General features: G+C 37.4%; 1 protein-coding gene across 1 annotated transcript in view; it reads left to right on the forward strand.

Moving 5' to 3' along the window:
* The window catches only part of LGR5 (leucine-rich repeat containing G protein-coupled receptor 5), a 51,482-nt gene that overhangs the window by 22,951 nt on the left and 5,232 nt on the right, over nucleotides 1-23,299 (forward strand). Inside the window, exons 4-15 of the mRNA XM_010194729.1 lie at nucleotides 2,235-2,450; nucleotides 5,181-5,252; nucleotides 7,792-7,860; nucleotides 10,536-10,607; nucleotides 11,421-11,492; nucleotides 11,600-11,668; nucleotides 11,803-11,874; nucleotides 14,801-14,866; nucleotides 15,079-15,150; nucleotides 16,438-16,509; nucleotides 18,440-18,565; nucleotides 22,864-23,009. Of these exons, the coding sequence (XP_010193031.1) occupies nucleotides 2,235-2,450; nucleotides 5,181-5,252; nucleotides 7,792-7,860; nucleotides 10,536-10,607; nucleotides 11,421-11,492; nucleotides 11,600-11,668; nucleotides 11,803-11,874; nucleotides 14,801-14,866; nucleotides 15,079-15,150; nucleotides 16,438-16,509; nucleotides 18,440-18,565; nucleotides 22,864-23,009 (1,124 nt within the window). The remainder of the gene's footprint in view (nucleotides 1-2,234; nucleotides 2,451-5,180; nucleotides 5,253-7,791; nucleotides 7,861-10,535; nucleotides 10,608-11,420; nucleotides 11,493-11,599; nucleotides 11,669-11,802; nucleotides 11,875-14,800; nucleotides 14,867-15,078; nucleotides 15,151-16,437; nucleotides 16,510-18,439; nucleotides 18,566-22,863; nucleotides 23,010-23,299) is intronic.

Below are 23,299 nucleotides of genomic sequence, written 5' to 3' on the forward strand. Positions count from 1 at the left end.
GGTGCATTATGTACAGTATGACAGGAAACATAACCACTGCTGAAACCTTTTAATATCTGCAAGAGGGAAAACAGCACTTGAAAATGTTAAAAAGATTAGATAACAAAAGAGCACCTGAGGCAGTATTTCTTACAAGCACTTGCAGGATATGTAATTCAGTTATAGAACGTGCAGCACAATCCATTGTAGCTTCTTGATTTCTTCTAAAGTTTATTTAAACAATAATCCAACTACCTAGAATCTCATTTATATCACAGCAGCCCAGTTTTTCTTTCTATGTTGTCTATTTTCTTTATATAGCACAGAATTTATATTTGGAAACTTTAGCTATAAACAAAATCAGTTCCTTGATTTGCTACCAAATACTGGTAAGGTAAAAATCCTGGTCTGAATTGCCATTGCAGCCCCAGGGTCACATATAAACAGCTGCCTGTTGGCTTTGCCATGCAGCCAGGCGTCCTGCGAGTGACTCCTCTGGAGTCGATGGCAACGTCAGAGCCGCGCAGGCGAGTTTCATATTGAACAAGATGTTAACCGTAATACAGTAACACATTTAGGCTGAATAAAGTCTCCATTCTTTAATCAGTGTAACTGTCAAACTAAGGCAACTGTAACTTCTTAGTTTACATACCAGCATCACCCAGGGAAGAAATTTACTTCTGACTGAACACAAAAAAACCTCATCAACTCATTCAAATTATACCTTGTTTGAAAACACAAGCATAGCATGGTTGTTGTCTGGGGAATGGGGGAGGTACAGCATGAGTATTTCTAAACATTCCCAGCCTCACCCATTTGTTGACAGACTCTTGAGTTATTTTGGAAGCTCTGTCTCTGCTGCCTGCCATGTCAGTTATTACATTGAAAATTTAATTGTACAAGGGCTTTGACACTGAACTTTATAAATTTGTTCCAACTGACCTTGTCTCAGTTATTTGCCAGCCTGGCACGGAGCCTTAGCAGTCATTATTTGTTCTCATGCAGTAGGTAGGAGCAGCATGGAGCAAGCGATAGAATGGACCTGACATTTTAACATGACTGTAAATGAAGAAGCAGCTTTAAATAAAGAGATTAGTATGCCTGCCACAAAGAGTATTGCATTTCTCTCAAACAGACCAAATTTAGGTTGTACAGAATTACTTCTTTGTACCCTGGGTGTGTCTGTTTGTTCTGTAATGTTTTCAAACATCTATTTAAATTTATTTCTGTTTCACCATGCACTTAATTACTCCTATGTAAAGACATCTTCAAGAAAAGCTTTAGAGCATGGCTTTCATGTTCTGAGCAAGGTACAAGTCACTACAACACATTAAAAGCAGAAAAAGTGTATCAAAGTACAGATCACCATTTGGATGTTTCATGAAGTTTCAGAAATCTGAAGCACGGTTTTAAATATTTCCCTGTAAACATCACAATGGGAAAGCAAAACAGAGCAAAAGCAAAAGCCAATGAATAGATGACATAATATTTCTAGCGCCACATCTGCAAAAGGTTCAGTAGATTTAATCCTTATTTACACAAGTGTGAGAGTGAGGTATCACCTGCAAATTCTGAAGAGGTACAACATGCAGTTGAGCTCCCTCTGTTGGCTCTGCAGCAGCTGAAATGTATTTCGTAATTTCTTTTTCAAAATAAATATATCTCATTTGTAACACTGATCTCCATTTGAAAATAATTCTGCTCCACTACTAGAAAACATGAATTTCAGTGCTCATTAGACTAATTGGAATAAACAATATATAAGAAAAGGTAAAATGGAAATAGAGTCTCAGAACTCAGTTTTATTTTTGGCCCTTGGAATGGGTGTCTATCACATGGAAACCCAATTCAACATACAGCTCAGAGATTTATAGGTTCTGAAAGAGAATCTCTGGGTGTGTTTCTTACCTTTTTTTATTCCACACTTTCAAATAATTGGGAAAGGAAGCAAATTCTTACCCAGTATGTAGAGAGTCTCCTCTGCTCAAAAATGATCAGTGTGTGCTCTTCGTGAGTTGATGGCTCCAAATCTACAGAGAGCCAACTGACAATAACACTGGTAATCATGACATGAGGTCTCAAGGGTGAGGTTGCAAACAAGATGGAAATATGGAATCTCCGGGAAATGAAAAATGGATGTGGCAATCCATGCCTATCCTTTAGGTTTGCGTTCTTGGTGATAACTCCTGATATCTATTGTGTAAATCCACTGTTCTTTTCTCAGAGTCAGTTTTCTCTATTTCTTTTTCTTCTAGACGTCTGGATGCCAACCACATCAACTATGTGCCCCCCAACTGCTTCAATGGCTTGGTCTCCCTTAGACACCTGTGGCTAGATGATAACTCTTTGACAGAAATTCCTGTGCAAGCATTTAAAAGTTTGCCAGCCCTACAAGCAATGACACTGGCACTGAATGAAATTCATTACATACCAGACTATGCTTTTGGAAACCTCTCCAGTTTGGTAGTTCTGTAAGTTTAATTGATTGTTTCTTAGGTACAACCTCTGCTTCTTTGCATGACTTTGACCATTTTGTAATAAATTAGTTGGAGATGCAATGTTTAGATGTTGCCTGAGACAACCATTAATAATTAAATATTCCCCTAGTGCCTCCTCAGTTGGCAAATGATAGGTAAAAAGAGAGACATACACAGGTTAATTAAATGCCTGTTTTGTCTTACATTCTTGGTATTAAATTGATATTTGGGGCTGTAAATCTGCAATTTTCCTTCTACATTTGAAGCAGGCTTGGTGATATGCCTTTACCAAGAGATCAATTCCATTTGTTGCAGAAAATGCTCTGTTCGAAAAATAAATTCTCTGGATTGTATATGCACTAAAAACCGAAATTTAAAAAAAACTATCCTGGATAAACAGATGTCTTACATCTTCCTATTAGCATTTGCTAAATCACTTGTTTTGATCTAGCTTAAAAGTTTCCATCTCCAGTAAAAAAGCTATGTAATGAAATTTTTAAAATCTATCTGGTCAGCAAAACAAACAGGAAGAGATGAATTGTGTGCCCTCTATGTGTATACTGAATGAGAGAAGATTAGAAAAAGGAAATGAACTGAAAGCTTTCTGGGTGACTTGGAAAGAATGCTGTCCAGTAGAAAAAGTATGCATTTCCCTTCATAGAAAGTATATGTAGGTTTGTATTTTGTTTTTGTATACCAGTTCAGTTAAATGAAACATGCATAGCTTACACCAAAATCTGGAAGGAATACTATGGAGAGAGGTTTCAGCTTTTTATCTTCTGGGAATGTACCAAGTGGAAAAAATTCTAGACTGGCTGGAGAAGCTGAGGAGAACTGAGGTGGAAAAGTTATTTCAGTACTTACTTTGGAAGATGTTAGCAGCATTAAAGAGAGAATAATATATTCAAGCTTTACAAGCTGTCTGAATCCATCATCTGTAAGACACTTCACATATTTTAGCATATACTAGCCCCAGTGTAAGCATCAAACCTGGCACATGCCAGGGTTCTCTATTGACAGTTGCAGTCACCATCTCTGCCTAGCGCTTAATATATTCATATAAGCAGATAGGGCACCAAAAATGGAGGGTAACAGCTGCTTTGTGTTGCAAAATTTTTGCCTCCTGTTTACAGTAGGTATCAATCTCATTCAAGGTAAAGAGTGGATGGACTTGTCATTTGACTGAGGTTCTAGACTTATCTCAGTAATGCTGAAGACAAAAGACTGTCCTGAATGTCATTCTCTAGATGCCCATCAGTAATATAGTGATAAGAGGACAGTTAAGAAATGCAGTAGAAAATTATTTCTTTTCATGCCCTCATTGTTTCTGCTCAGTTAGGTTTCCTTTGCTTATTTCTAATCTTCCAGGCTTCATATTGATTAATAGTTGAAACATTCCTTGTGATCTACAACATCTGATATTTTTGGCTCATCAATAACTTTATGTGTCCTTCTGCTTTCTTTCATTTGCTGCTCTATTCAGTTTGGCAAATTTTCAACTCACTGCAGAAAATGCATGGTCAACTGGAGCAGGTTTGAAGCTCTGTCATTAAAGATCAAACATAATTGTAATTTGGAGATGCACTCTTCATGCTAACTAAGGCATTAGAAGTCAGTGTAGTCATTAAAAAAATTGATTAGGTTTCTTCTTAGGAGAGGAAAAACCCACTGAACATTTGCATTCTGCCATCAGAATCCCTGCCCTTTATGGACAGGTAGACTCCATTTCTGTAGGTTCTGCAGAAGATTCAGGGAGCCCCTGGTCTTTAACATTATTTTCAGAGCAGAATGAAGCATTGAAGGGGAAGTACTTAACAACCTCTCATTCACAGCCCTTCTTTTAAAGTGCTACTCCCATAGTTTCCCTGCACTACAGGAGTGGAGTGTCAAGAATAAAATAAAGGGAAAAATCTAGGGAAAAGGCATCCTTTCTAAAAAAGTAACCTGAAGTGGCTTCAAGTGGTATCTACTCACATTGATGAGCTTCACACAGAGTGGTTTTTTTCCATGTCTGTCTTAAAGACTTAGAAATACTCAGCACTCTGAGCCTTAATGCAGGGCAGTTGGTTGAAATGTGTAACAAAATTGCTCTCAATTGCTAAACATTCGAGAAAATAGTTGTTGATTTTTACAGCTTCAAAGGAAGGCAAGTTTCAGCACTTTTAAGTCTGGTTAGTTTACTCACCTCAATGAAGCTATGACCTTTTTGTCCTATGGCTTTGTGTCTTCTTTCATTCTGTGAGTCTAATGCCCCTTTCCTGTCTGCTGTATTATCTGTCTCCTCACCTGCTCCTGTTCTGTGTCGTACCCTCTAACACCCTCTGAATATATGTCTACCATACATACACCTCACACCCCACATACAGTTTTTAAGGCAACCTGTTAATTAACCGCCACTGAGAATATGTCTATGGTTTCCCAGTATGCCACATGCAAACCCCAACCTGGAACTCCAGGTTATACCTTTTTTAAACAGTCCAGGTGATTTTAAAACAAATCCCTTCTATGAAACCAAATGGAAGCCTGCATGGGTGGGGCCATATTGGGAAAAACTGGGGAGAATGGCAGAGGTGCCTGCTATATACGCTCTTGCAAAAGCATGACTTGCGTATCATCAGTGCTGCCTGAAAATAAGTTTCTTTTGATTTAACCATCAAAATGTTTTGCTCAAGTCCAGTGTGTGCAGTGTGCTTTCCTGACTGTGTGCTTAATGTTCCCCTGCAGACATCTCCATAACAATAGAATCTACTCCCTGGGAAAGAAATCCTTTGATGGGCTCCACAGCCTAGAGACTTTGTGAGCTGACCTCTTATTTGTTTCCTTTTTTTTTTCAGTGTTTTCATTAATATTCTGGAAGAATAAAAATAGCCTAAAAGCCAAATGTGGGGTTTTGCTTGCCTAATCGCTACAGGATCTAAGTGATGGATTACAATGACTCTATGTAGCAAATCCTATTTTTTACTATAAAATAAGCTTGCCTTTTTAATAAGCACTGTCAATTGATAAACTGTTTGAAGGGCAGTTGAAAACTGTACTGAAAAAGAAGTGGATATTCATTAACAGTTACATTTGCCTAGTTTAGTGCTAGTTGTCTGTCGTGTTTAATCAATAAAGCTAATAGCTAGATTGGGAAATTGTCACATTGAAAAACTTTAACATTAAGAAACTGTTTTGCCATTGAGGAGGATTATAAAATTTGATAGCTTTCTTCTTTTAATCCCTGGAAAAAGCAAAAGTGCCAGATAGCTAAATTATGCATATCTTATGGGGCGAAGAGGAATGTTTCTCTTTCTTTAAAGAACTCTGATAGAGAACAGCACTGGTAGAGACTGAAATTTCTGTAGTTCTGTTCAGACCAATTCAAATTTCCTTGAGTTTTCTAATCAAAAATAATTCTACAGAAGAACACCAAACAGGAATGCAGTGCTGATATTTTACTACAGAGTTAATCGAATAAAGATGTTGTCTGCTAGAGTAGACCACAGACCCCAAAAATGCTACAGGGACAGTAAAACCTTGCATATCCTTCCCCCTTGGCACCTGCCAGAATCAGCTGCATCGTTTTCAGAGATTTTAGATCTTTCACTCAACCAGGACAGAGGCTAAAAGGCCCGTTACGAGGAACAAACAGGCAAAGTTTGAAATATGAATAATGGTAGTCTAAAGGTGACTGTTTGCTTTCTCATGCACAGAACTACATACTGCCCACTTTCATGTTTCATTACAATTAAAAAGCAAGACATTTTGGGCTTTTCTTTTTATCACTAGTTTTGATTACATTGATCCCTTGGCACTGAATTGCAATTCTACAATATTGACTTTTAGCCGGCTGTGAGTTGAGAGGAAGTCCCTTAGTGTAGCACCGGAAAGGGGGCTGGGAAAGCGAGAAGGAAAATGTAATCATTTGCTTTGTTTTTTTAAGTGAGATTCACATGGCACTTGGTCAAAAATGGGGAAAAACAGAACAATGGAAGAAGTAATTGCAAACCCAGTCCCAGCCACCTGGCACGAGAGAGATGAAAAAATAGAGGACAGTCATGAACCAGGGAATAAGTGTAGGTGCAGCCACTTTAACTGCAGTGAGAGGATGTAGCACTTGCCTCAAGCACAGTAATTGCATACCGTGTAGACTGGTCTCCAGATCGTTTCAAGATCATCTGGAGATCTCAGTGTAAATGGTGGACGCTAGCTTTAAGATCATTTGTTTGCATCCATGCAAAGCTCTGGAAATCACATATCACTGGAGGGCAAAACCAAGCCATACACGCCTGTAATCTCTTTTTGTCAATAAGCAGGAGAGAGAGATTTAAAAGCAGGAAGGAAAGCCTTGTTGAGTTCAGACAGGAGTTTCCTGCCTGCATTACTTCAGCCTGATACTATTTCAATTTCAATCTGTTGTAAACTGTGATTTGTGTTTTGCCTGTTTGAAAAGGGTTTTGCTCAAGTTTTTCAGACTATATTCTTCACAGGGTAGTGTCAGAGAGCATCACAGTAAACCGGCATATCTCAATTTTAGTTTCAGGTGTCTCCTCAATGCTAAAGGGTGTACATGTCATGCTGAGGGCAGAAGTAGGCTTATGGTCCATTCATCCTACCAGAATAAAGTCTAATTACCACTGCAGCATGAGTAGCTCTTCAAGCAAAGGTCACTACGCTAGCTAAACTACTGTTTTTACCATTTGTGTGGTGAGAAATATTCTCTGTATGAATATTGAAAAATCTTACCGACACAGTTTATGATAACGTTGAACTTAATGTATGTTTTCCTACTTGTTTCAGCTAGAGGAGTATTGTTTTACCCATTCATATTTTACCCTCCAAACTCCAGTATCTCTTATTTTTACCACTTAACCATTGGGAAAAATCTTTTCAGAGATTTTTTTCATCAGTGAAAAAAAACCCCTAAAGACTAATACAAATAGACAGTGAGTCAGAGGCAAATGAAACCTTTATAGTGTAAAATGCAGCTTACCTTACAGAGTTGTTGAATACTCTGAAATTTTTTTTTCCATTAGTACTTTCAAGTAATGAAAAGAATGGGCAATTTATAGAACAGCAAATCCCTTAGTAGTATCTGAATCCACTTATATTTTCTTTATTGAAGAATATCTGAGATATAATGAAAAATAAGATGTTTATAAAAAATATAGGAATAATAATGTGCCCTAAATAGATTTTGCTGGAAAACGTGCATATACTTTTGAGGATTTCCTGGCTTTTGGCTGTATGTATTTATTCAGTGCGTGGGATATGATATTTCATTACAAATGCCAACAGTTCTGTGTTATCTGTTATGCAGTGTATAACGTAACTAATAAAATCTATTTTCACGCAGGGATTTAAATTACAACAGTCTGGATGAGTTCCCCACTGCTATCAGGACACTAACAAACCTAAAAGAACTGTAAGTACAGAGATCATATTAGGAAGGAGGATGTTTTGTCTAGTGTGTGATTTTTTTGTTAGTGCTGGTGATTTTATCAGTAATCCTCAAAAACTGATATCCTAGGAAAAGCTAATAAACATGCCAACATGCATAAAAGATCAATTTCAACATGCACTTTAGAGCATTCAAGTTCTGACAATTTTTACTTTTATACTGCATTGTGCAGTGGGGTTTATGAGGAACTTCATCCTTGAAATACAGTAAATAATAAACACAGTTCATTCACTTTGTGTTCTAAACACAGCGGTTGGATTTTGCAAACAATGCAATATATCACAATCTTCTAGTCTAGGAAGAAGGTGTGGAACCCTTATTAGTCCATGAGATTTAAATGTCTTTACCTTCTTCCCTCCCTTCCTCTCATTAAATTAAAGCAGTTTCTTTCCAATATGAATAGTCCTTTGTAATGCTGTACATAAAACCCTTCTGGATGCACATAGTTTGCATTTTAAAAAAAACAGTGAAAATAAACCAGCCAAGTTTCCAACAGCGGAATTATAAGAAAATGAATGAAATTTTATCCGCATAATGTACACATGATGTACACATCAATATATATATTCTTCATATCACTATTCTTCATTATTATTATTCATATTATTATTCATATTCTTTCCATCTGAAATATTTAATGTTACTGGTACCACTGGCATAGATGTTTTAAAAACTAGGTTATTGTATAGTAGTTGGACATAATTCTACCCCTGCTTTATAACAAACTGATCTAAAAGCCACTTTAAGTAGCTACCTGTGATTTTTTCCAAAGCTGCGATCTCCAGGCAGTGTTGACGCCAGCTCAGCACCTCCAGTGCTGGCAAAGAGTGCTGCTCTGGAGGACAGAATGGGGCTATGAGTGTTCTCAGCTGCTGTTACGTTTGTTGGCTAAAATAACTGGTATGAAATCCAGTGGCCTTGAAGGATTGCCTTTTTGCTGACCTCTGGAGTCAGCAGCCAAACATGGATAAATGCAAGTTTGCAGTAAATGCACCTTGCCCAGTCCAGCAAACTGCCTGATGTGCATGAGATTACTTACTGACCCTGTAGGACTTCACCTTTAAGTATCAAGCTTCTTTCAGATAAGCTCCTAGGTGGAAGAAATATTTGGAGTGTGAAATTGCAACTTGGCATCCCAAATCCATCACAGTTCATGAGACCATGTGCTTCAGTGCTTTGTTTGGGTCCTGGAAAATGATCTTATTAAGCACAAGGTGTCTCCCATGAGGTTGTTCTTGCCCTGCTGTTCTCACCCAAGTAGAAGACAGGGCCCACAGAGGTTCAGCTCATTTCAGGATCACTTTAGTAAGGGTGTTTCTGGGTAGGACCGCATTTCTCTCTCAGAATTTGTGCCTGGACTGAAGACTCAGACTGTGGCATTTGTCTACAGCTTAGAGGCATCCAAAGCAGCCAGTCAGAGCTGGAGATCTGCTGGCAAGTGGCCAGCAAGTCAGGGCCACGTCTGGTTGATGGTACAGGGACACCATTGTCCCAGATGCTCTGCAATTCAAGGTCTTAGCTGTAGGAGTAGCTATCTAGATACTGCCAGATACTGCTCTGGGAAGTAGTCATGCCATGTCCTCAGCTTTTCTGCCATGCAAAGAATCCCGTTAAGGACAGCCACAAAACCAGCCTGTTTACTGGTTATAGATTATATGGGATGCTGATGTTGCTTGGAGTCTGCATCTGCATGGATGCTGTTTTTACTGCGTGCAAAAGGACTAGGGATTTAGAGCCTTGCTCTGTAGCTCATCAGCAGTTACAGAATGCCTAAACAAGTCAAACCAATAATGTGGGACCTGTTCAAGTAATGGCCAAGTGTGCTTGCATCAGTGAACAATTTGAGGCTTTCTAAATGCATAAATTTAAGCTGGAAAACGTTTTTCATACCCGACTGAACTAATGGGAGTTTCCCACACAAATCATCATTGTCCTTTTGAAATCTTAGTTGTTTCTTTTGTTTTTCACAATGGAGAATTACTCATATGAATAAAATCCAGTAATTAATGATGAGACAAAGATTTGGCCCCTCTATCGAGCAGGCAGTACTACATTGGATAGTTTGTTCATGTCCATGTTTAAGATATTTCAACAAAAAGGTGGTTGTGGGAGGCTCACATACTACAATATAATGTATGAAATAATTTACTTGATAAACTTATGCAATCCATTACTATCCCAGCAAGATAAATAGTTGCAGTTTAACAAGTATAGGGGAAAATATATACTATTTTTTTGTTATTTATTTATTTATATTTAACTATTAATGTTATTAGTTCATATACGTGTATGACTGTGTGTATTTACATTACATACATAAACACATAGATTCATAGATACATGACTTACAGCTATGAAGCAGTTTCCTACTAAGGGTGTCTGAATTTTAAAATGCCATTTTGCAGTTTAATTAATCTGAATGATTCTGTTCATTTAGAAAAGTGCAGAATTCCAGCTATTTCGTTGCTTTTCTCTTCTTTTGCTTTTCTCAGTTCTGTCTTATTCCAGAAAACAAGGGCATACTTTTACATGCAGACACTTCTCTTATTACAAACAAGAAAATTTTTTATGCATCATGATTACAAATTGTGCCTTCACTTTCTTTTTTCTTACTGTGCTAACCGTTTTTCCTTTTGTAGGGGATTTCATAGCAATAACATCAAGTCAATACCTGAGCGTGCATTTGTGGGTAATCCATCACTTATTACAATGTAAGTGATAAGAGTCTTTTCAATGACTCTTCTTATTCAGAATTTGGAACTACGTATCATATTTATGGCTAATTGTCAAATAACTCTTCTTGTGAACGTGCTGTGTAGTACCTCATTATACAAGCAAACAATCTCTTACCTTTCCTATTTTGTGGAAAGAATAGCAGTTTGCATGCCCTGTTTAAGAGAAGTGAATAGTGATCTCTGGCCTTTGACCTTTTATTTGAACTATTTCTTCTAAGTCTCTTAGCATTACTGGCAATGTAGAAGCCAGCAAAACTTACTCTTGATGGATTCCAGTCTGAGTTCCAGTTTTACATGAGAATGCATTTAACAGGCAAACCTCCAAATAAATTGTAAAAAAAATGTAAGAAAAATAGTGACTTGAGCAATATTATTCTATGGACAAAAGCAGCATGACTTTGAAAGTGCAAGGGAACTTCTTCTGAGTAGGTGAAGTTCTGACTGCTTCACCTGCTAACCTTAAATTTGTCTCAAATCGTAACAAAGTTCTTCATATTTGGATTTCTATCTTGGCAAACCTGGGAGAAAGAGGAAATATTTTGTTGACTGGCTTCTGGCTTTAAAACCAAGAAAACAATGACTACCTGAATATTTAAAATAGGAAATGTGGTTGATGGATATAGATTAGTGAGTGAGAAAACCCCAGAGGTGCACCTCTGCTACAACCAGAGGTGTACCGTATGTAATTCATCATAGAGGCTTTACTCATTTCCTTATAGTATAATCATGTTATATATCAGAAATCTTTAAAAAAAATTCATAAAATGTCTTTTTATCATGTTTTTGCAGACATTTTTATGATAACCCTATCCAGTTGGTTGGAAAATCTGCTTTTCAACACTTACCAGAACTCAGAACTCTGTATGTGTTTACTTTTGCATTTTAATTGTCTTTATATATTGCAGTATTACGGTTGTCCCACACTTTCCTCACCACAATTGTATTGAAATGATGTCTTTATATTCCAGAACTTTAAATGGCGCTTCACAGATAACAGAGTTTCCTGATCTGACTGGGACTACAAGTCTGGAGAGTTTGTAAGTGCGAAAGAGTTGGTTTTGCTTTGTTTTGGTTTTTTTTGGATACTGACTTATTCTAAAGAATGTTTTAAAAAATAGATTTGTTTTCTCATCTTTAAAAAGTTGTTTGTTTTTATGAATACTTTCAACAGGACACTTACAGGAGCACAGATCACCTCTCTCCCCAGATCAGCTTGTGACCAGTTGCCTAATCTCCAAGTGCTGTACGTTTCAGTAAGATTATTAACATTACATTAATGCAAGAGATTAATGGATAAATGAAATCATTATGATTTCAGAATTACCCAATTGCTGCTATTTCTGTGTATCACATTACTTCTCAGGAATTCAGCTCAGGAACTTTACTCAAAAAGTTCACAACCTACTTATCAGTCAGGATTTCCCATACGTTGCTGAAAACGATAATTACTTTGCGTATTTTTAGGAAAGGGTAAAATGGTTCTTGATTTTGTTTAAAAAAAACATAACTACCTTATTTTCATTCATTCTGTCTTTCTTATAGTAGTCTGGGTTCTTTTTCCTCACTAATGCAGATAATTCAGTGAAGTGAATGGAAAATATAACTAAGGAGTGCAGATTTGAGTCCTCGTTATGCTCTTTTTTTTAGTTTCTTTTCCAACCAGACATAAGTAGCTGACTGAAATTTTAGTAGACTATTCCTCGGCATAGTTGGGCCATAGTTTTTATACTAAATAGCCAATACTATTTTAGCTTGGAGAATTCCTTGGAGTTTGCTTAATCACTAACGAAAGTAATCATTGTGTCCGCTTCTTTGAGAATGAGCCAACAGCACTTTCCTCTACGTATTACATCACTAGGAATGTATTTGGTATTAGTTCTCTGGCCAACATTGAAATAGCACTAATTATAGCACATTATTTGAATACCAGTGTGGATGTCATGAACATTTCCAGAAAAAATTAAGTTTTAGTTGATGGACTCAAAATAATCATTTCCAGAATGATGAAAGGCAGAAACAGAGTCTGTTGCCAGAAGAAAGTCTGCACACAGGCTTAAGTTTAAATATGTCTTATATTATTCAAAACCAATAAATAATCTCAAAACAGAAGGCAAATAAATACAATAGTAATTAATAACTTGTACAGTTCATAGTAGAGTAGGACTGTCCATTGGAAATTCAGTTTTATTTTTGAGTATCACCCTGTATTATGAAAGCTGATATTCAAAGGGTGGGGAACCAATTTAACAGCAATTTCTTGTACTCAGTTGCTCTTTCCCCATTCCCATCAGATTGGAAGAAGCCTGCTGAGCCCACATTTATGTTTGCACATTAGTTTTGCCTCTGCTGTGAAGTGTAATGGTGTGCTGAACCCCAGAAATTACTTGGAGACTGCAATCTTGAAGAGACTTCCTGACTCAGATACATGTATAAACACTACAAGCGCAAACACTGCTTTGAAAGACAATTTGTGTGCCTTACCTAGCCACCAGTACATCCAGATGTGAATATATTAATGTAGACAGAGGCTTCCTGGGTGTCTGCGCACCTCTAGTAAAGTTGCATGTGAGAACACAGTCCCAGCAGCCCTCGAGAGACAACCCTTAGCACAGCTGGGTATGCACCTCAGCACAGGAACCAAAACCACTTGCCCTCTGCTGCTGCCAAGAGCCTCATGTTTTATCAAAGTGAGAAAAAAAATCCTTAAAAATAAACAAGTAAAATATTTCCTGGAGCTCTAACAGAAACTGAGGGGAGAAGGGTTTCGGCTTGGGTTGTCTTTGGTTTTTTTCCCGTGTGTGAAGAAAGAATATCAGTATGTACCAGATTCAAGCTGATAACATAGTGTTAAGAAGACCTAAGTCACAAATCTATATGTGACAGAATAGACACAGTCCACCAGACATACCAAAAATCTTTTACTTTGGCTTAAATGCCTCCAGCTCACTTGAATTGTCCTCTGTCATATCTGATTTTGACCACAGAGTACCTGTGAAAAATACAAAAACAGAGAAATAGAAGTTGTAATCTTCCCTGCTGTAACAAAAAAATATACATATATTGATGGTAGTCTTTGTGCATAGTAAAAGCATAGCAGAATACCTTAAAAACACACACGGTCATTACTTGCACCACTACCACAAACCAGATACAGAATATTCTAAGTGCCCCTGTTGGAATAGTAACAGTAAAAATAAAATTTTACCAAGGAAGTAAATGGGTGGAGATGAACCAGTTTTAAAGAATTTGAAGCAGGAGTGAAAATTCTCTCTTAAATTACAATACTGGATAACTGTGGAAAATGATGTTTTTCCTAATTACAGGCATAAGCTTTTTTTTCCATATTCTTTCCCATTCAGTTTTCCCCAAGCAAGATGTATATATAGGATGAAACCGCTGGGTGATGGGGGTGGGTGTTTGATTCTTCTGTTTTTTCCCCTCCAATTTCTGCAAATTGCCTGTGCTTGGTTTTGATTAGTTGTATTATACTATAAATCAGTCCAGATGTTTCAGTTATTCTGTAATTTGTTGAGTTTTGGCTCAAGTCTTTTTAAGGTTTTTTTTCCTCCATGTAGTGATTGATTTCAAAGTTAGTTCCAATACGTTTTTTAACCACTTCCCTCAGTTATAAGATATAACTGTCTAAGGATCAGAGGCAATAGTGCTTAATTAAAACTATAGAATGGAAAGCTGATTACAGTCCATTGTGATTATTACAAGAAAAATACAGGACGTTTTCTGAAAAAATATGAGTATATGTACTTAATAGATTATTTTAAATGTTTGGGGTTTTTAAAATGGAATTCAAACATGATGGATATGAATATGAAGACTGTGAAGCAGATCCAGTATTCCATATGAGCAGATGGCCAATGTTGTTACTGTGCAACACTCAGAAGTAGTCTACTTTTCAGGCAGGAAATCTTCAGACAATGCAAGGAATTTGCAAACGTAGGATACAGAGTTAATACATCTTGCATTTTCCCCTTCTCTCCCCTCAGTTAGAAATCAAAATCTAACAGATGAGAGATGGTAACTGAGTTTGCACCTTTCTATTCAGTGAGTGTAGATAAAACCAAGTTATTTTAAATTGACCATGAAGGTAGACAAAGATCTTTTTCTTTTAACGTTACTTTGATGTTAATCTTTTCTTTTCTTGTGTATTACAGAGATCTGTCTTATAACCTGCTGGAAGATTTACCCTGTTTTACTGCATGTAAAAAACTCCAAAAAATGTAAGCATCAGACTGTCTTAAAAAGCCTAAAAAGAGGCATCTATATACAAATCTGTTTAAGTGTCATTAACTTGGTTATTGCTGGCTTATTTGACATATCCCAAACACGTACCCATACACTATATTGAAGTGGATTATAAACACAATATAAAACACCTTGAAGTGTCCTTCAAGTGCCTTTGAAACTGAGGAGATTTTTATTGCTATTTCAGTGACTTGCATCACAATGAAATTGGTGAAATCAAAGCAGACACATTTCGGCAACTGGCTGCTCTTCGGTCTCTGTGAGTACATCCCTAACAGCCATTCACCTGTGTTCTCAAAAACATGGGGTATACCCTGTCTGCTCACTATCTGCCCCAAAATGTGCTTGTTTCTGGTTTTATTTGATCTTTCATCCCTTAGGTCATAACTGTGAAAGCAGAACAAACATTGTGAAGTTTAGCATCTGCAGCAATGAATACAAAGATGTAAACTTGTAGCTATATAAGCTGTTGCTTCGAAATATTTCGCAGTCAGACTAGATCACAGAATCACAGAATCATTAAGGTTGGAAGAGACCTCTAAGATCATCAAGTCCAACTGTCAACCTAATACCCCGATGCCCACTAAATCATGTCCTGAAGTGCCACATCCACAAGTTTTTGAACACCTCCAGGGATGGGGACTCCACCACCTCCCTGGGCAGCCCATTCCAGTGCTTGACTGCTCTTTCAGTAATGATTTTTTTCCTAATAACCAGTCTAAACCTCCCCTAGCGCAACTTAAGGCCATTTCCCCATGTCCTACAACTAGTTACATGGAAGAAGAGACCAACACCCTCCTCACTACAATCTCCTTTCAGGTAGTTGTAGAGAGCAATAATATGATCATTGTGAGTCCCTTCCATCTGAACTATTCTATTATATTCTGCTCTCTCAATTGAGAGAGATACTGAGCCAGAGCTAGTATGTCTTGGCAGGTTCATGTAATAATCAGTTTTAGGGAGCATGAAGTCTTTTTTATAGAGAACAGTGTCTTAAGAAACAGATTCTAATCATGTGTCAGTTTATAGTTTTCACACAGATGCATATGCTAGCAGAGTAATTTTGTTGAGAAATTACTCATGGGCGTAAGTTTTTGCAGGATCAGCCCCACACACGTTTTTAAGAGTTGCTTTCAGGTTTTTTTTTCAAGTGTGATGAAGATTGAGATTAGGAAGTTAAGCCTATTGACAATGGATTTTCTGTTCTTAGTCACATCGTGAGGACTTCTTAGAAGTAGTCCATATACACCACCCTTCTTTCCACTGCCTTGGGAAGCTGAGAAACAGACTGAACATAACTGTGTCAGACTGCAGAAGGCATTAAGAAGTTCTAGAGAAAGTTTTCAGCTTAATAACTAACATAATTAACTGACTAACATGTTTTAAAAACTGAAAAAAGATTTTGCACTATGAGATATACAGAAGCTTACTGAAAATATTTGCATGTAATTAATACCTTTTTTGTATTTAGGCCTCCTAATCAAGTGTTTGAAAACTTCCATATTCACTCAGTGGGTATGTAATTTTCCACTCACTTTTCTTGTAGGGATTTAGCTTGGAACAAAATTAAAATTATTCACCCCAATGCCTTCTCCTCTTTACCATCTCTGATCAAACTGTAAGTATTTGTGTATCTTCTACATTCAAATTTTCACATTTTTCTCGCAAGAGCATACAGAAAAGTTAACAACTTAGTGCCCCACTCAGCAGAAATTTAGGCTTTCTCTATTCTAATCTTCTGGTCTGTTGAATTCATATTTAAATGCCTGCTTTCCTGTGGTTCAACTCCCATAGGTATTATGGCAAAGCTGTGTATAGTACTGTGTAATCAGAGTGATTTGGGGTCCATGAAGCATATTAGTGTATCTGCCTTTGTTCATTCAACGTGTTGCCAGTTTAGTCTCTTTTAGCAGTGGGGAATATTTCTTGTTGTGTATCAGGACTAAGGAATTGGATTCAAAAATTAAATAAGAAACATTTTCCAGTATATATCTTTATTTCATCATTCCTCATTTGATAGAATAGATTTTCTTCTTTAGTAGCTTCAGCAAAAGTAGTTAATGGTTAGAACATCAGTAGTCCAGCTTTGCAGGCCTTGTTCACAAACACTTCTCAGTCCTTACTTTTTCCTGTTTCCCACTGTCATTGTAATGCCTCTTCATGGTGAATACCTGAGACACTGGGTGTATGGGAAAGACGAGAAAGACAATTTTTCTGGAGTCATCCTGCTTCATGGTTGTCACAAAGATACACTGCTGGGCATCTATTCACAGATAATCCAGTAACTGCTGGGAAACCCAAATTTGGAAAGGGGTATTTCTGTTGATGTGCAAAGCCTCTGAATGGTGCACTGAAAAATATCCATAAAGAGAATATTGCCTATGGCATCTCTTTCTGGGGGTCCTCCACAGGACTTTCCTACAGAAGAAAGGGTGAGGGAACATCATGCTGCCAGCAGTAAATTGTAGCTTTGGTCAATAGCACAGAACAGTCAGGGAGGGTTAAAGAAAAAGCCCTTTAACTTACATGCAGCAACACAGTGCACCAGTGTTCTTCAAAATGCTAGTCTGTAACCCTGGTCTCACTGCAGTCAGTAGTCATTTCTCCTATTGCAGCAGGACCAGAATTTCACCTTTTGTGAACCATGTTGTGAGCAGGAAGACACGCACATACACACATGCACCTACACTAAACCAGAAAGGATAGAAGACCTGCCCTGTGAGCATACCTCTTATATTATGTCTGGCCCCTTAAATTTCAGTAACTTTGCTGTTAACCCTTGGGCATAAAAACATTTCAGCAGTATTAGGCTCCCCTTCTTCCTCCTTCTCGACTGTTGAACATCTTAAGTATTGCAGTGCAGATAATTGTGAAGAGAACTGAAAAAGCTTATAGAATAAATTGAAGAGAGAGGGAGAAACAGGGCATAGAATACCTCTGGGCTTCTCCCTCTTTCATTACTTCACCATTTCTCCTTCATCACAGTCAATTTTTCATTCACTGGTTTTACTTTCCCGGTTACATATCCATACTCTGTGTTGTATTTCTTCAGTTTCTCAGACAAACCTCAGCTTAAAATTGTCACCTTCATCTGCTCCAGCCTAGACCCATCCTACCCTGAAAATTGCATCTTCCCGGTACACCTGACCTGTGGAGCTTTCAGGGCAGCTGTGCCCTCTAGCACTGGAGATCTTTTAAACTGTGGGAAGCTGTTCTGGTACTGGCTCCCTTTAATTTGAACAGTCTAATGAACAGATTGTAAATTCACTTGCTAGTCTCAAAAGTGGCACTATGAATATTTGGAATCAAAATTTGGCAACAGGGACTTAGCTAACTGTGAGGTATTACTGTTAGCTTTCTGCTAGACACATAGGTGCATACTCCTGAATAGTGCTGCAGATTTGCTCTGCTGACTGGGGCCTCTGTTTAATGAAGTCATTTTTGATTGAGTTATAAAAGTCTTAACCTCTTTATCCAATATGATACTTCTAGTGCTGAAGAAAAAAAAATGAAAGTCCATAAGCTGATTTTTATTTGCTGTTATGCAGGGATGTGTCATCCAACCTTTTGTCTTCTTTTCCTGTGACGGGGCTACATGGTTTAACTCATTTAAAATTAACAGGAAATCATGCCCTACAAAGTTTGATATCATCTGAAAATTTTCCAGAACTCAAGTGAGTATATCATTAGAACTAATAAGCCACATTTGTGTTCATGTGCAATGGAAGGTGTGTCAGTGTGTAACGCATGTTACTTCATATTGTCAGTCTTTGATCTGTGCTATTAAAACTAAAGCAAATATGATAAAATTGATAGACTTCTTTTATTATGCTCACTTTTAACTGAAGAAACTATGAAGGGTTTTAAAATATTAACCCCAGTACTTGCTTAATATAAGCCACATCTGCTTCCTGGTGATATGTTTCAAAAGCTGTTAAATCAACATTGCTAGCAGCTTAGTGATATGTTCTTCTACTCAATGGTGCTTACAGAACTTCCATTATATTTAATGAGAACACAGAAAATATCAAGGGAAGAATATAGTTCTTAAGTTCCAAAATATTTGACCTCTTTTGTTTGAACATGTTTTTTTCTATAATTTTTTATTGAGATTCAGATAATACTTTGACATTATTACTAAAACATATTGATGCTAGTAATTTTCTGCTGGATGCTCTGTGATACAGGAAGGAAATGTTCTTTACAGAGATTGTCTGCAGCTCTGTCTGTTACTGGATGACTCCAGAGAAATCACAGTAGAGAGTTTTGCCTCTGACTTCAGGGTATTTGGGAGTGTCCCCTAAGTCTCCTTTGGTTTTTATGTTTTAATTAGAGGATGCCAAGTGCAACTTGTTTTTTTCCATGTTTTACTCTAAAAGGTTAAAATTTGTAACAATTGAAAAGTGTGCACATAGTTACAGAATTACAGAATCATTGAGGTTGGAAGGGACCTCTGGATGTCATCTTTTCCATCACCCCCTGCTCAAGCAGGGCCACCTAGAGCTGGTTGCCCAGGACCACATCCAGACAGCTTTTGAACATCTCCAAGGAAGGAGACTTCATCCTTATGTCCTTACTAGATTTTCCTTTTGCACTGGAAAAGTCTCAATGGGTCTTAGCAGGCAGACAACTCAAGGAGATGTTACCACTAATGAAAAGGACTGGAATGCCTGGAGTTATCAGCAAGGGAGTCATGAGTAGAAGTGCGGAGATCATTAGACCTCTGCATACACTGGAGGGATCCACACTAGAACACTTCAGTGATGGCATGTTAATATAAACTGAGAGAAGAGCTGCAAAAAATAATTCCAAGATTAGGAAACTTAAGGAGTTAATAAAGTCAGTATTTGTACCATGTCACAGAGGAGATTGGGCAGTTACTTCAGTAGCTTAAGTCTTTAAAGAAAAAGGTATAAAAGTATTATTAATATATCTAGAGTTGATTAACATCTGTAAGAACAAATTATATCCAGTCAGGGGAGAATGAGGTAAAATGCTGACCTGAGTCTGCAGGACTTTTACCATGAATCAAAATGAGGCCAGGACTTCACACTGGATCACTGCACAGACAATGCATGAAGCACCAAACTTGAACAGAGATCTAAAACAAAATGAAATTTCACCCTTTGTAATTGTTGGAACTAGACACTGGTTACAACATTAAAGACAAATTCCTGTATAAAAGCTTCCTGCTCATCTAAATGGGTCATTGCTGTTCAATACACAGACACATCAAAGAGCTGAGCATCCTCTGCCCCACCTTCAGCAATGGCAAAAGAACACTCTACAGAGCTGAGCCCAATGGCAAGCTATGAGGAAGTAAAGTCCGGCTGCCAACCACTCCTTCCTTCTTTATCTGATGCTTTGATTCAGTGCTGTAAAGAATTCAGTGATTTGCTCCATCCAGCATAACTGTGCCTTCCTATTCATTGTGAACCTCACACCTTTGTGAGGTGGAAAATGATCTTATGTTCTTCACTGCTTAATCTAAAAACAGAAAAAAAAGAGGCATTTCTTGCTGCAGGAAAAGTCTCTGTTATCAAGGATACAGATATCATCAGAAAGATAAGTAGTATATAAAAATAAATTTAGCCAGTGTTTCTAAAAGTTTAGTTTGACAAAGTCCAGATCTAATCACACACTTCAAATAAGCCCCAGCCATAAAAAGGACTGCTTCCAGCATTATATGGCTGAGAGTTGCTGCCTTTTTTTGGTTGTTGTTAAAAGTAGCTTTTGCAAGAAAGAAATTCCTCTGTCACCAAGAAGAGCTGATACTAATTTATCTGCATTGCAAAATATGCTTTATCCTCTAAGTTCTGGAGCCCAGTCATTCTGTGCAATTACGCTTTGCACACAGCTTCAGAGGCATTCGCCAATTTGAGGCCTATATGTACATCTTAGTAACCCAGGGGGGGAAAAAACCCAAAACGGTTCAAGTTTATCAAAGGATGCCAGAAAGATCTACAGAAAGGATGAGAAATGGGATTCTTCCTCTTTAAAGATAATTTAAAAGCGGTGGGGTTTTTTGACTACTTCATCAAAGCAGTGGACCAAACCAGTCTGAGAGGTCCACATTTCCAGTGTATGACAGGTCAACAGGCTGGTAGAAGCCCAACAGCATCTGGAAGTCCATCATTATTATGTACATAGAGCTGTTTGAATAATCAGAGAATACACTTCTGTCAGTCGCTTGAGCCTGAAATATCCACTAGCTGTTTATTTCCCCAGCTGTATCAATGTCTTCCAAAACGTCTGAAGTCACAAGCTGCAGTGATCATCTTGCAGAACTGTCACTGTTTCTTTTGATAAGTTTTTATGTAGTTTTTTGTGAGGATTTTTTTCAGAAAAAGGGCATTTCTAGTTGGGAACTGGGATTGTTTTTAACCCAGGTGACTAGCTATGTGTTAGTCCAGTAGTCAATGGATTTAATAATAGTTCATTAAAAAAGGGTTTCTGGGAAATATACTCAAAAGTATTTAATTGAGATAATCTTATTTTAAAAGATGGCATGCACAGAAATGAGTTAGAAATCAGATATTTTAATCTGCTGGCATGATAGGTAGATCTTGGTTACCATGAACTTTTATTGGAGTACCTTAAAATACCTTATGTAGCTTTTTGCACTGGGTACAAGGGTACAGATTATCATTGCTAATTCCCAACAGAAATGTAAGTACATAGAATCTAAGTGCCCCAAAATGCACTGATTTAAAAATCACTTTAGAGCTTAGGATCCCATTTGTTACCCTTGGTACCAAGCTTTTGGCTGGCACACAAGTTTAATTCCTATTGGCACTGAGCCTGATTCAGACTGATTTCTTTGCAGATTTCCAAGGGGTTTAGAGGTTGCTTGAAACGCTCATTAGGTTAATTTACATGATTAACATTTTGAAAGTAATCTGATAGGAGGATATAGTTCTATTTGATTCCTTTTAAGTTAAGTCAGACTAACTTCTAATAACTTATTTGTCTTTGATTTTTTTGGTTTATTGGGCTTTTGAAATTAAGTTGAGTTGTTAGGTTTTTCTATGTGCTATTGGCAAAGTGTGCAAAATAAATATCTCTGCTTCCAGAGCATAAAATATATCTAAGGAATAGATATATTTTAGATAGTCTTTAGAACTCGAATATATGTAGTTCTTCCCTGCTACCCCAGAATGTGCACATTCCCAAATGAATTAAATTCAAAATGTACTGGAAATGAGCAATTTTCTGAAAAAGAAACCATCAAAATGATTGAAACTCACTGATCTGTACTCAGTTATATGTTAGAAATACCAGTGATCTTAAAAGAGTTAGGAGTGAGCATCCAGTGTCCTGCAACAACTGTGCAAAGACAATTAATAAAGTAAAACCTTCTCTTCAGTGGCACCTTTGGTTTAGAACACTGCTTTCTTGATCTGTGCACAAAAGACAATCTCATTTTTGCCATCTTACTTGAATGTGGAAAGAGGTGGATAAAGTTTCAATTCCAGAAGCTCTTATTCTCTCCAAACTGGAGAAATTCCATCTGGGAAATGATGTTTTGGTTTTGCCTGTTAGGCAGGTAGATGAAGTTGTGATCTTTGGATCTGCTTTTTTGAAAGAAACCATTAAGAAAGAAACATGGAGAAACTGTTGAGTTACACTGTAAAATAAGTCAGAATCATAAAATAGAAATACAGCTCTGAGAGTAACATTCATTCAACTGCAAAGCACATATCTCCCACTTTCCTATCTCCCATGAAAATGTATAAGAAAACTTCATTGTGCCTTTACTAAAATTAACCTAGAAATCATTTGCATTTCTGATGTGGAATTATATCTGTGAGTCTTCATTTTGTATTATTATGACTGATTTTTACCCACAGATATTTTTACTTTCAGTCGTGGTTATTTAAACAGGTTCCTCTGTGCTCACAGTAGAGGAACAGTACAATCCAGTAACTGGTGCTAAACCAGTATCATGGCATGCTTCCTTATTCTTCCATAGGGTCATGGAAATGCCTTATGCTTATCAGTGCTGTGCCTTTGGAGCTTGTGAGAGCCACTACAAAATCTCCAGCCAATGGAACAAAGATGAGAATAGCAGCGTTGATGACTTTCACAGGAAGGATACTGGGTTTTTACAAATTCAAGGTAACCGGTATCTTTCATTTTTAAATCTGTCTGAAGGCCGTGAGCAGCCTGGGATGTTAAACAAATCTAGGACTTTTTACAGTCACAGAGTCAGCCACTCCCTCTCTCTTGCCTAATAATATGTTATTCTAGCATTCCTGTGCTTAGCAAACTCATTTTTCAGGTCTGCCTTTCAAAAATCTCACTCACTCATCTTTCCATCTAAATAATAACTGTAATAATGTGGGAAGTGAAGTCTTCCCTTTCTTTGAGAGACAGGAAAGTGGTGCTGCTATGTAACCCCACACAAG

The sequence above is a fragment of the Mesitornis unicolor genome, unplaced genomic scaffold (assembly GCF_000695765.1).
Source record: "Mesitornis unicolor isolate BGI_N332 unplaced genomic scaffold, ASM69576v1 scaffold6151, whole genome shotgun sequence".
NCBI classification, from domain to species: domain Eukaryota; kingdom Metazoa; phylum Chordata; class Aves; order Mesitornithiformes; family Mesitornithidae; genus Mesitornis; species Mesitornis unicolor.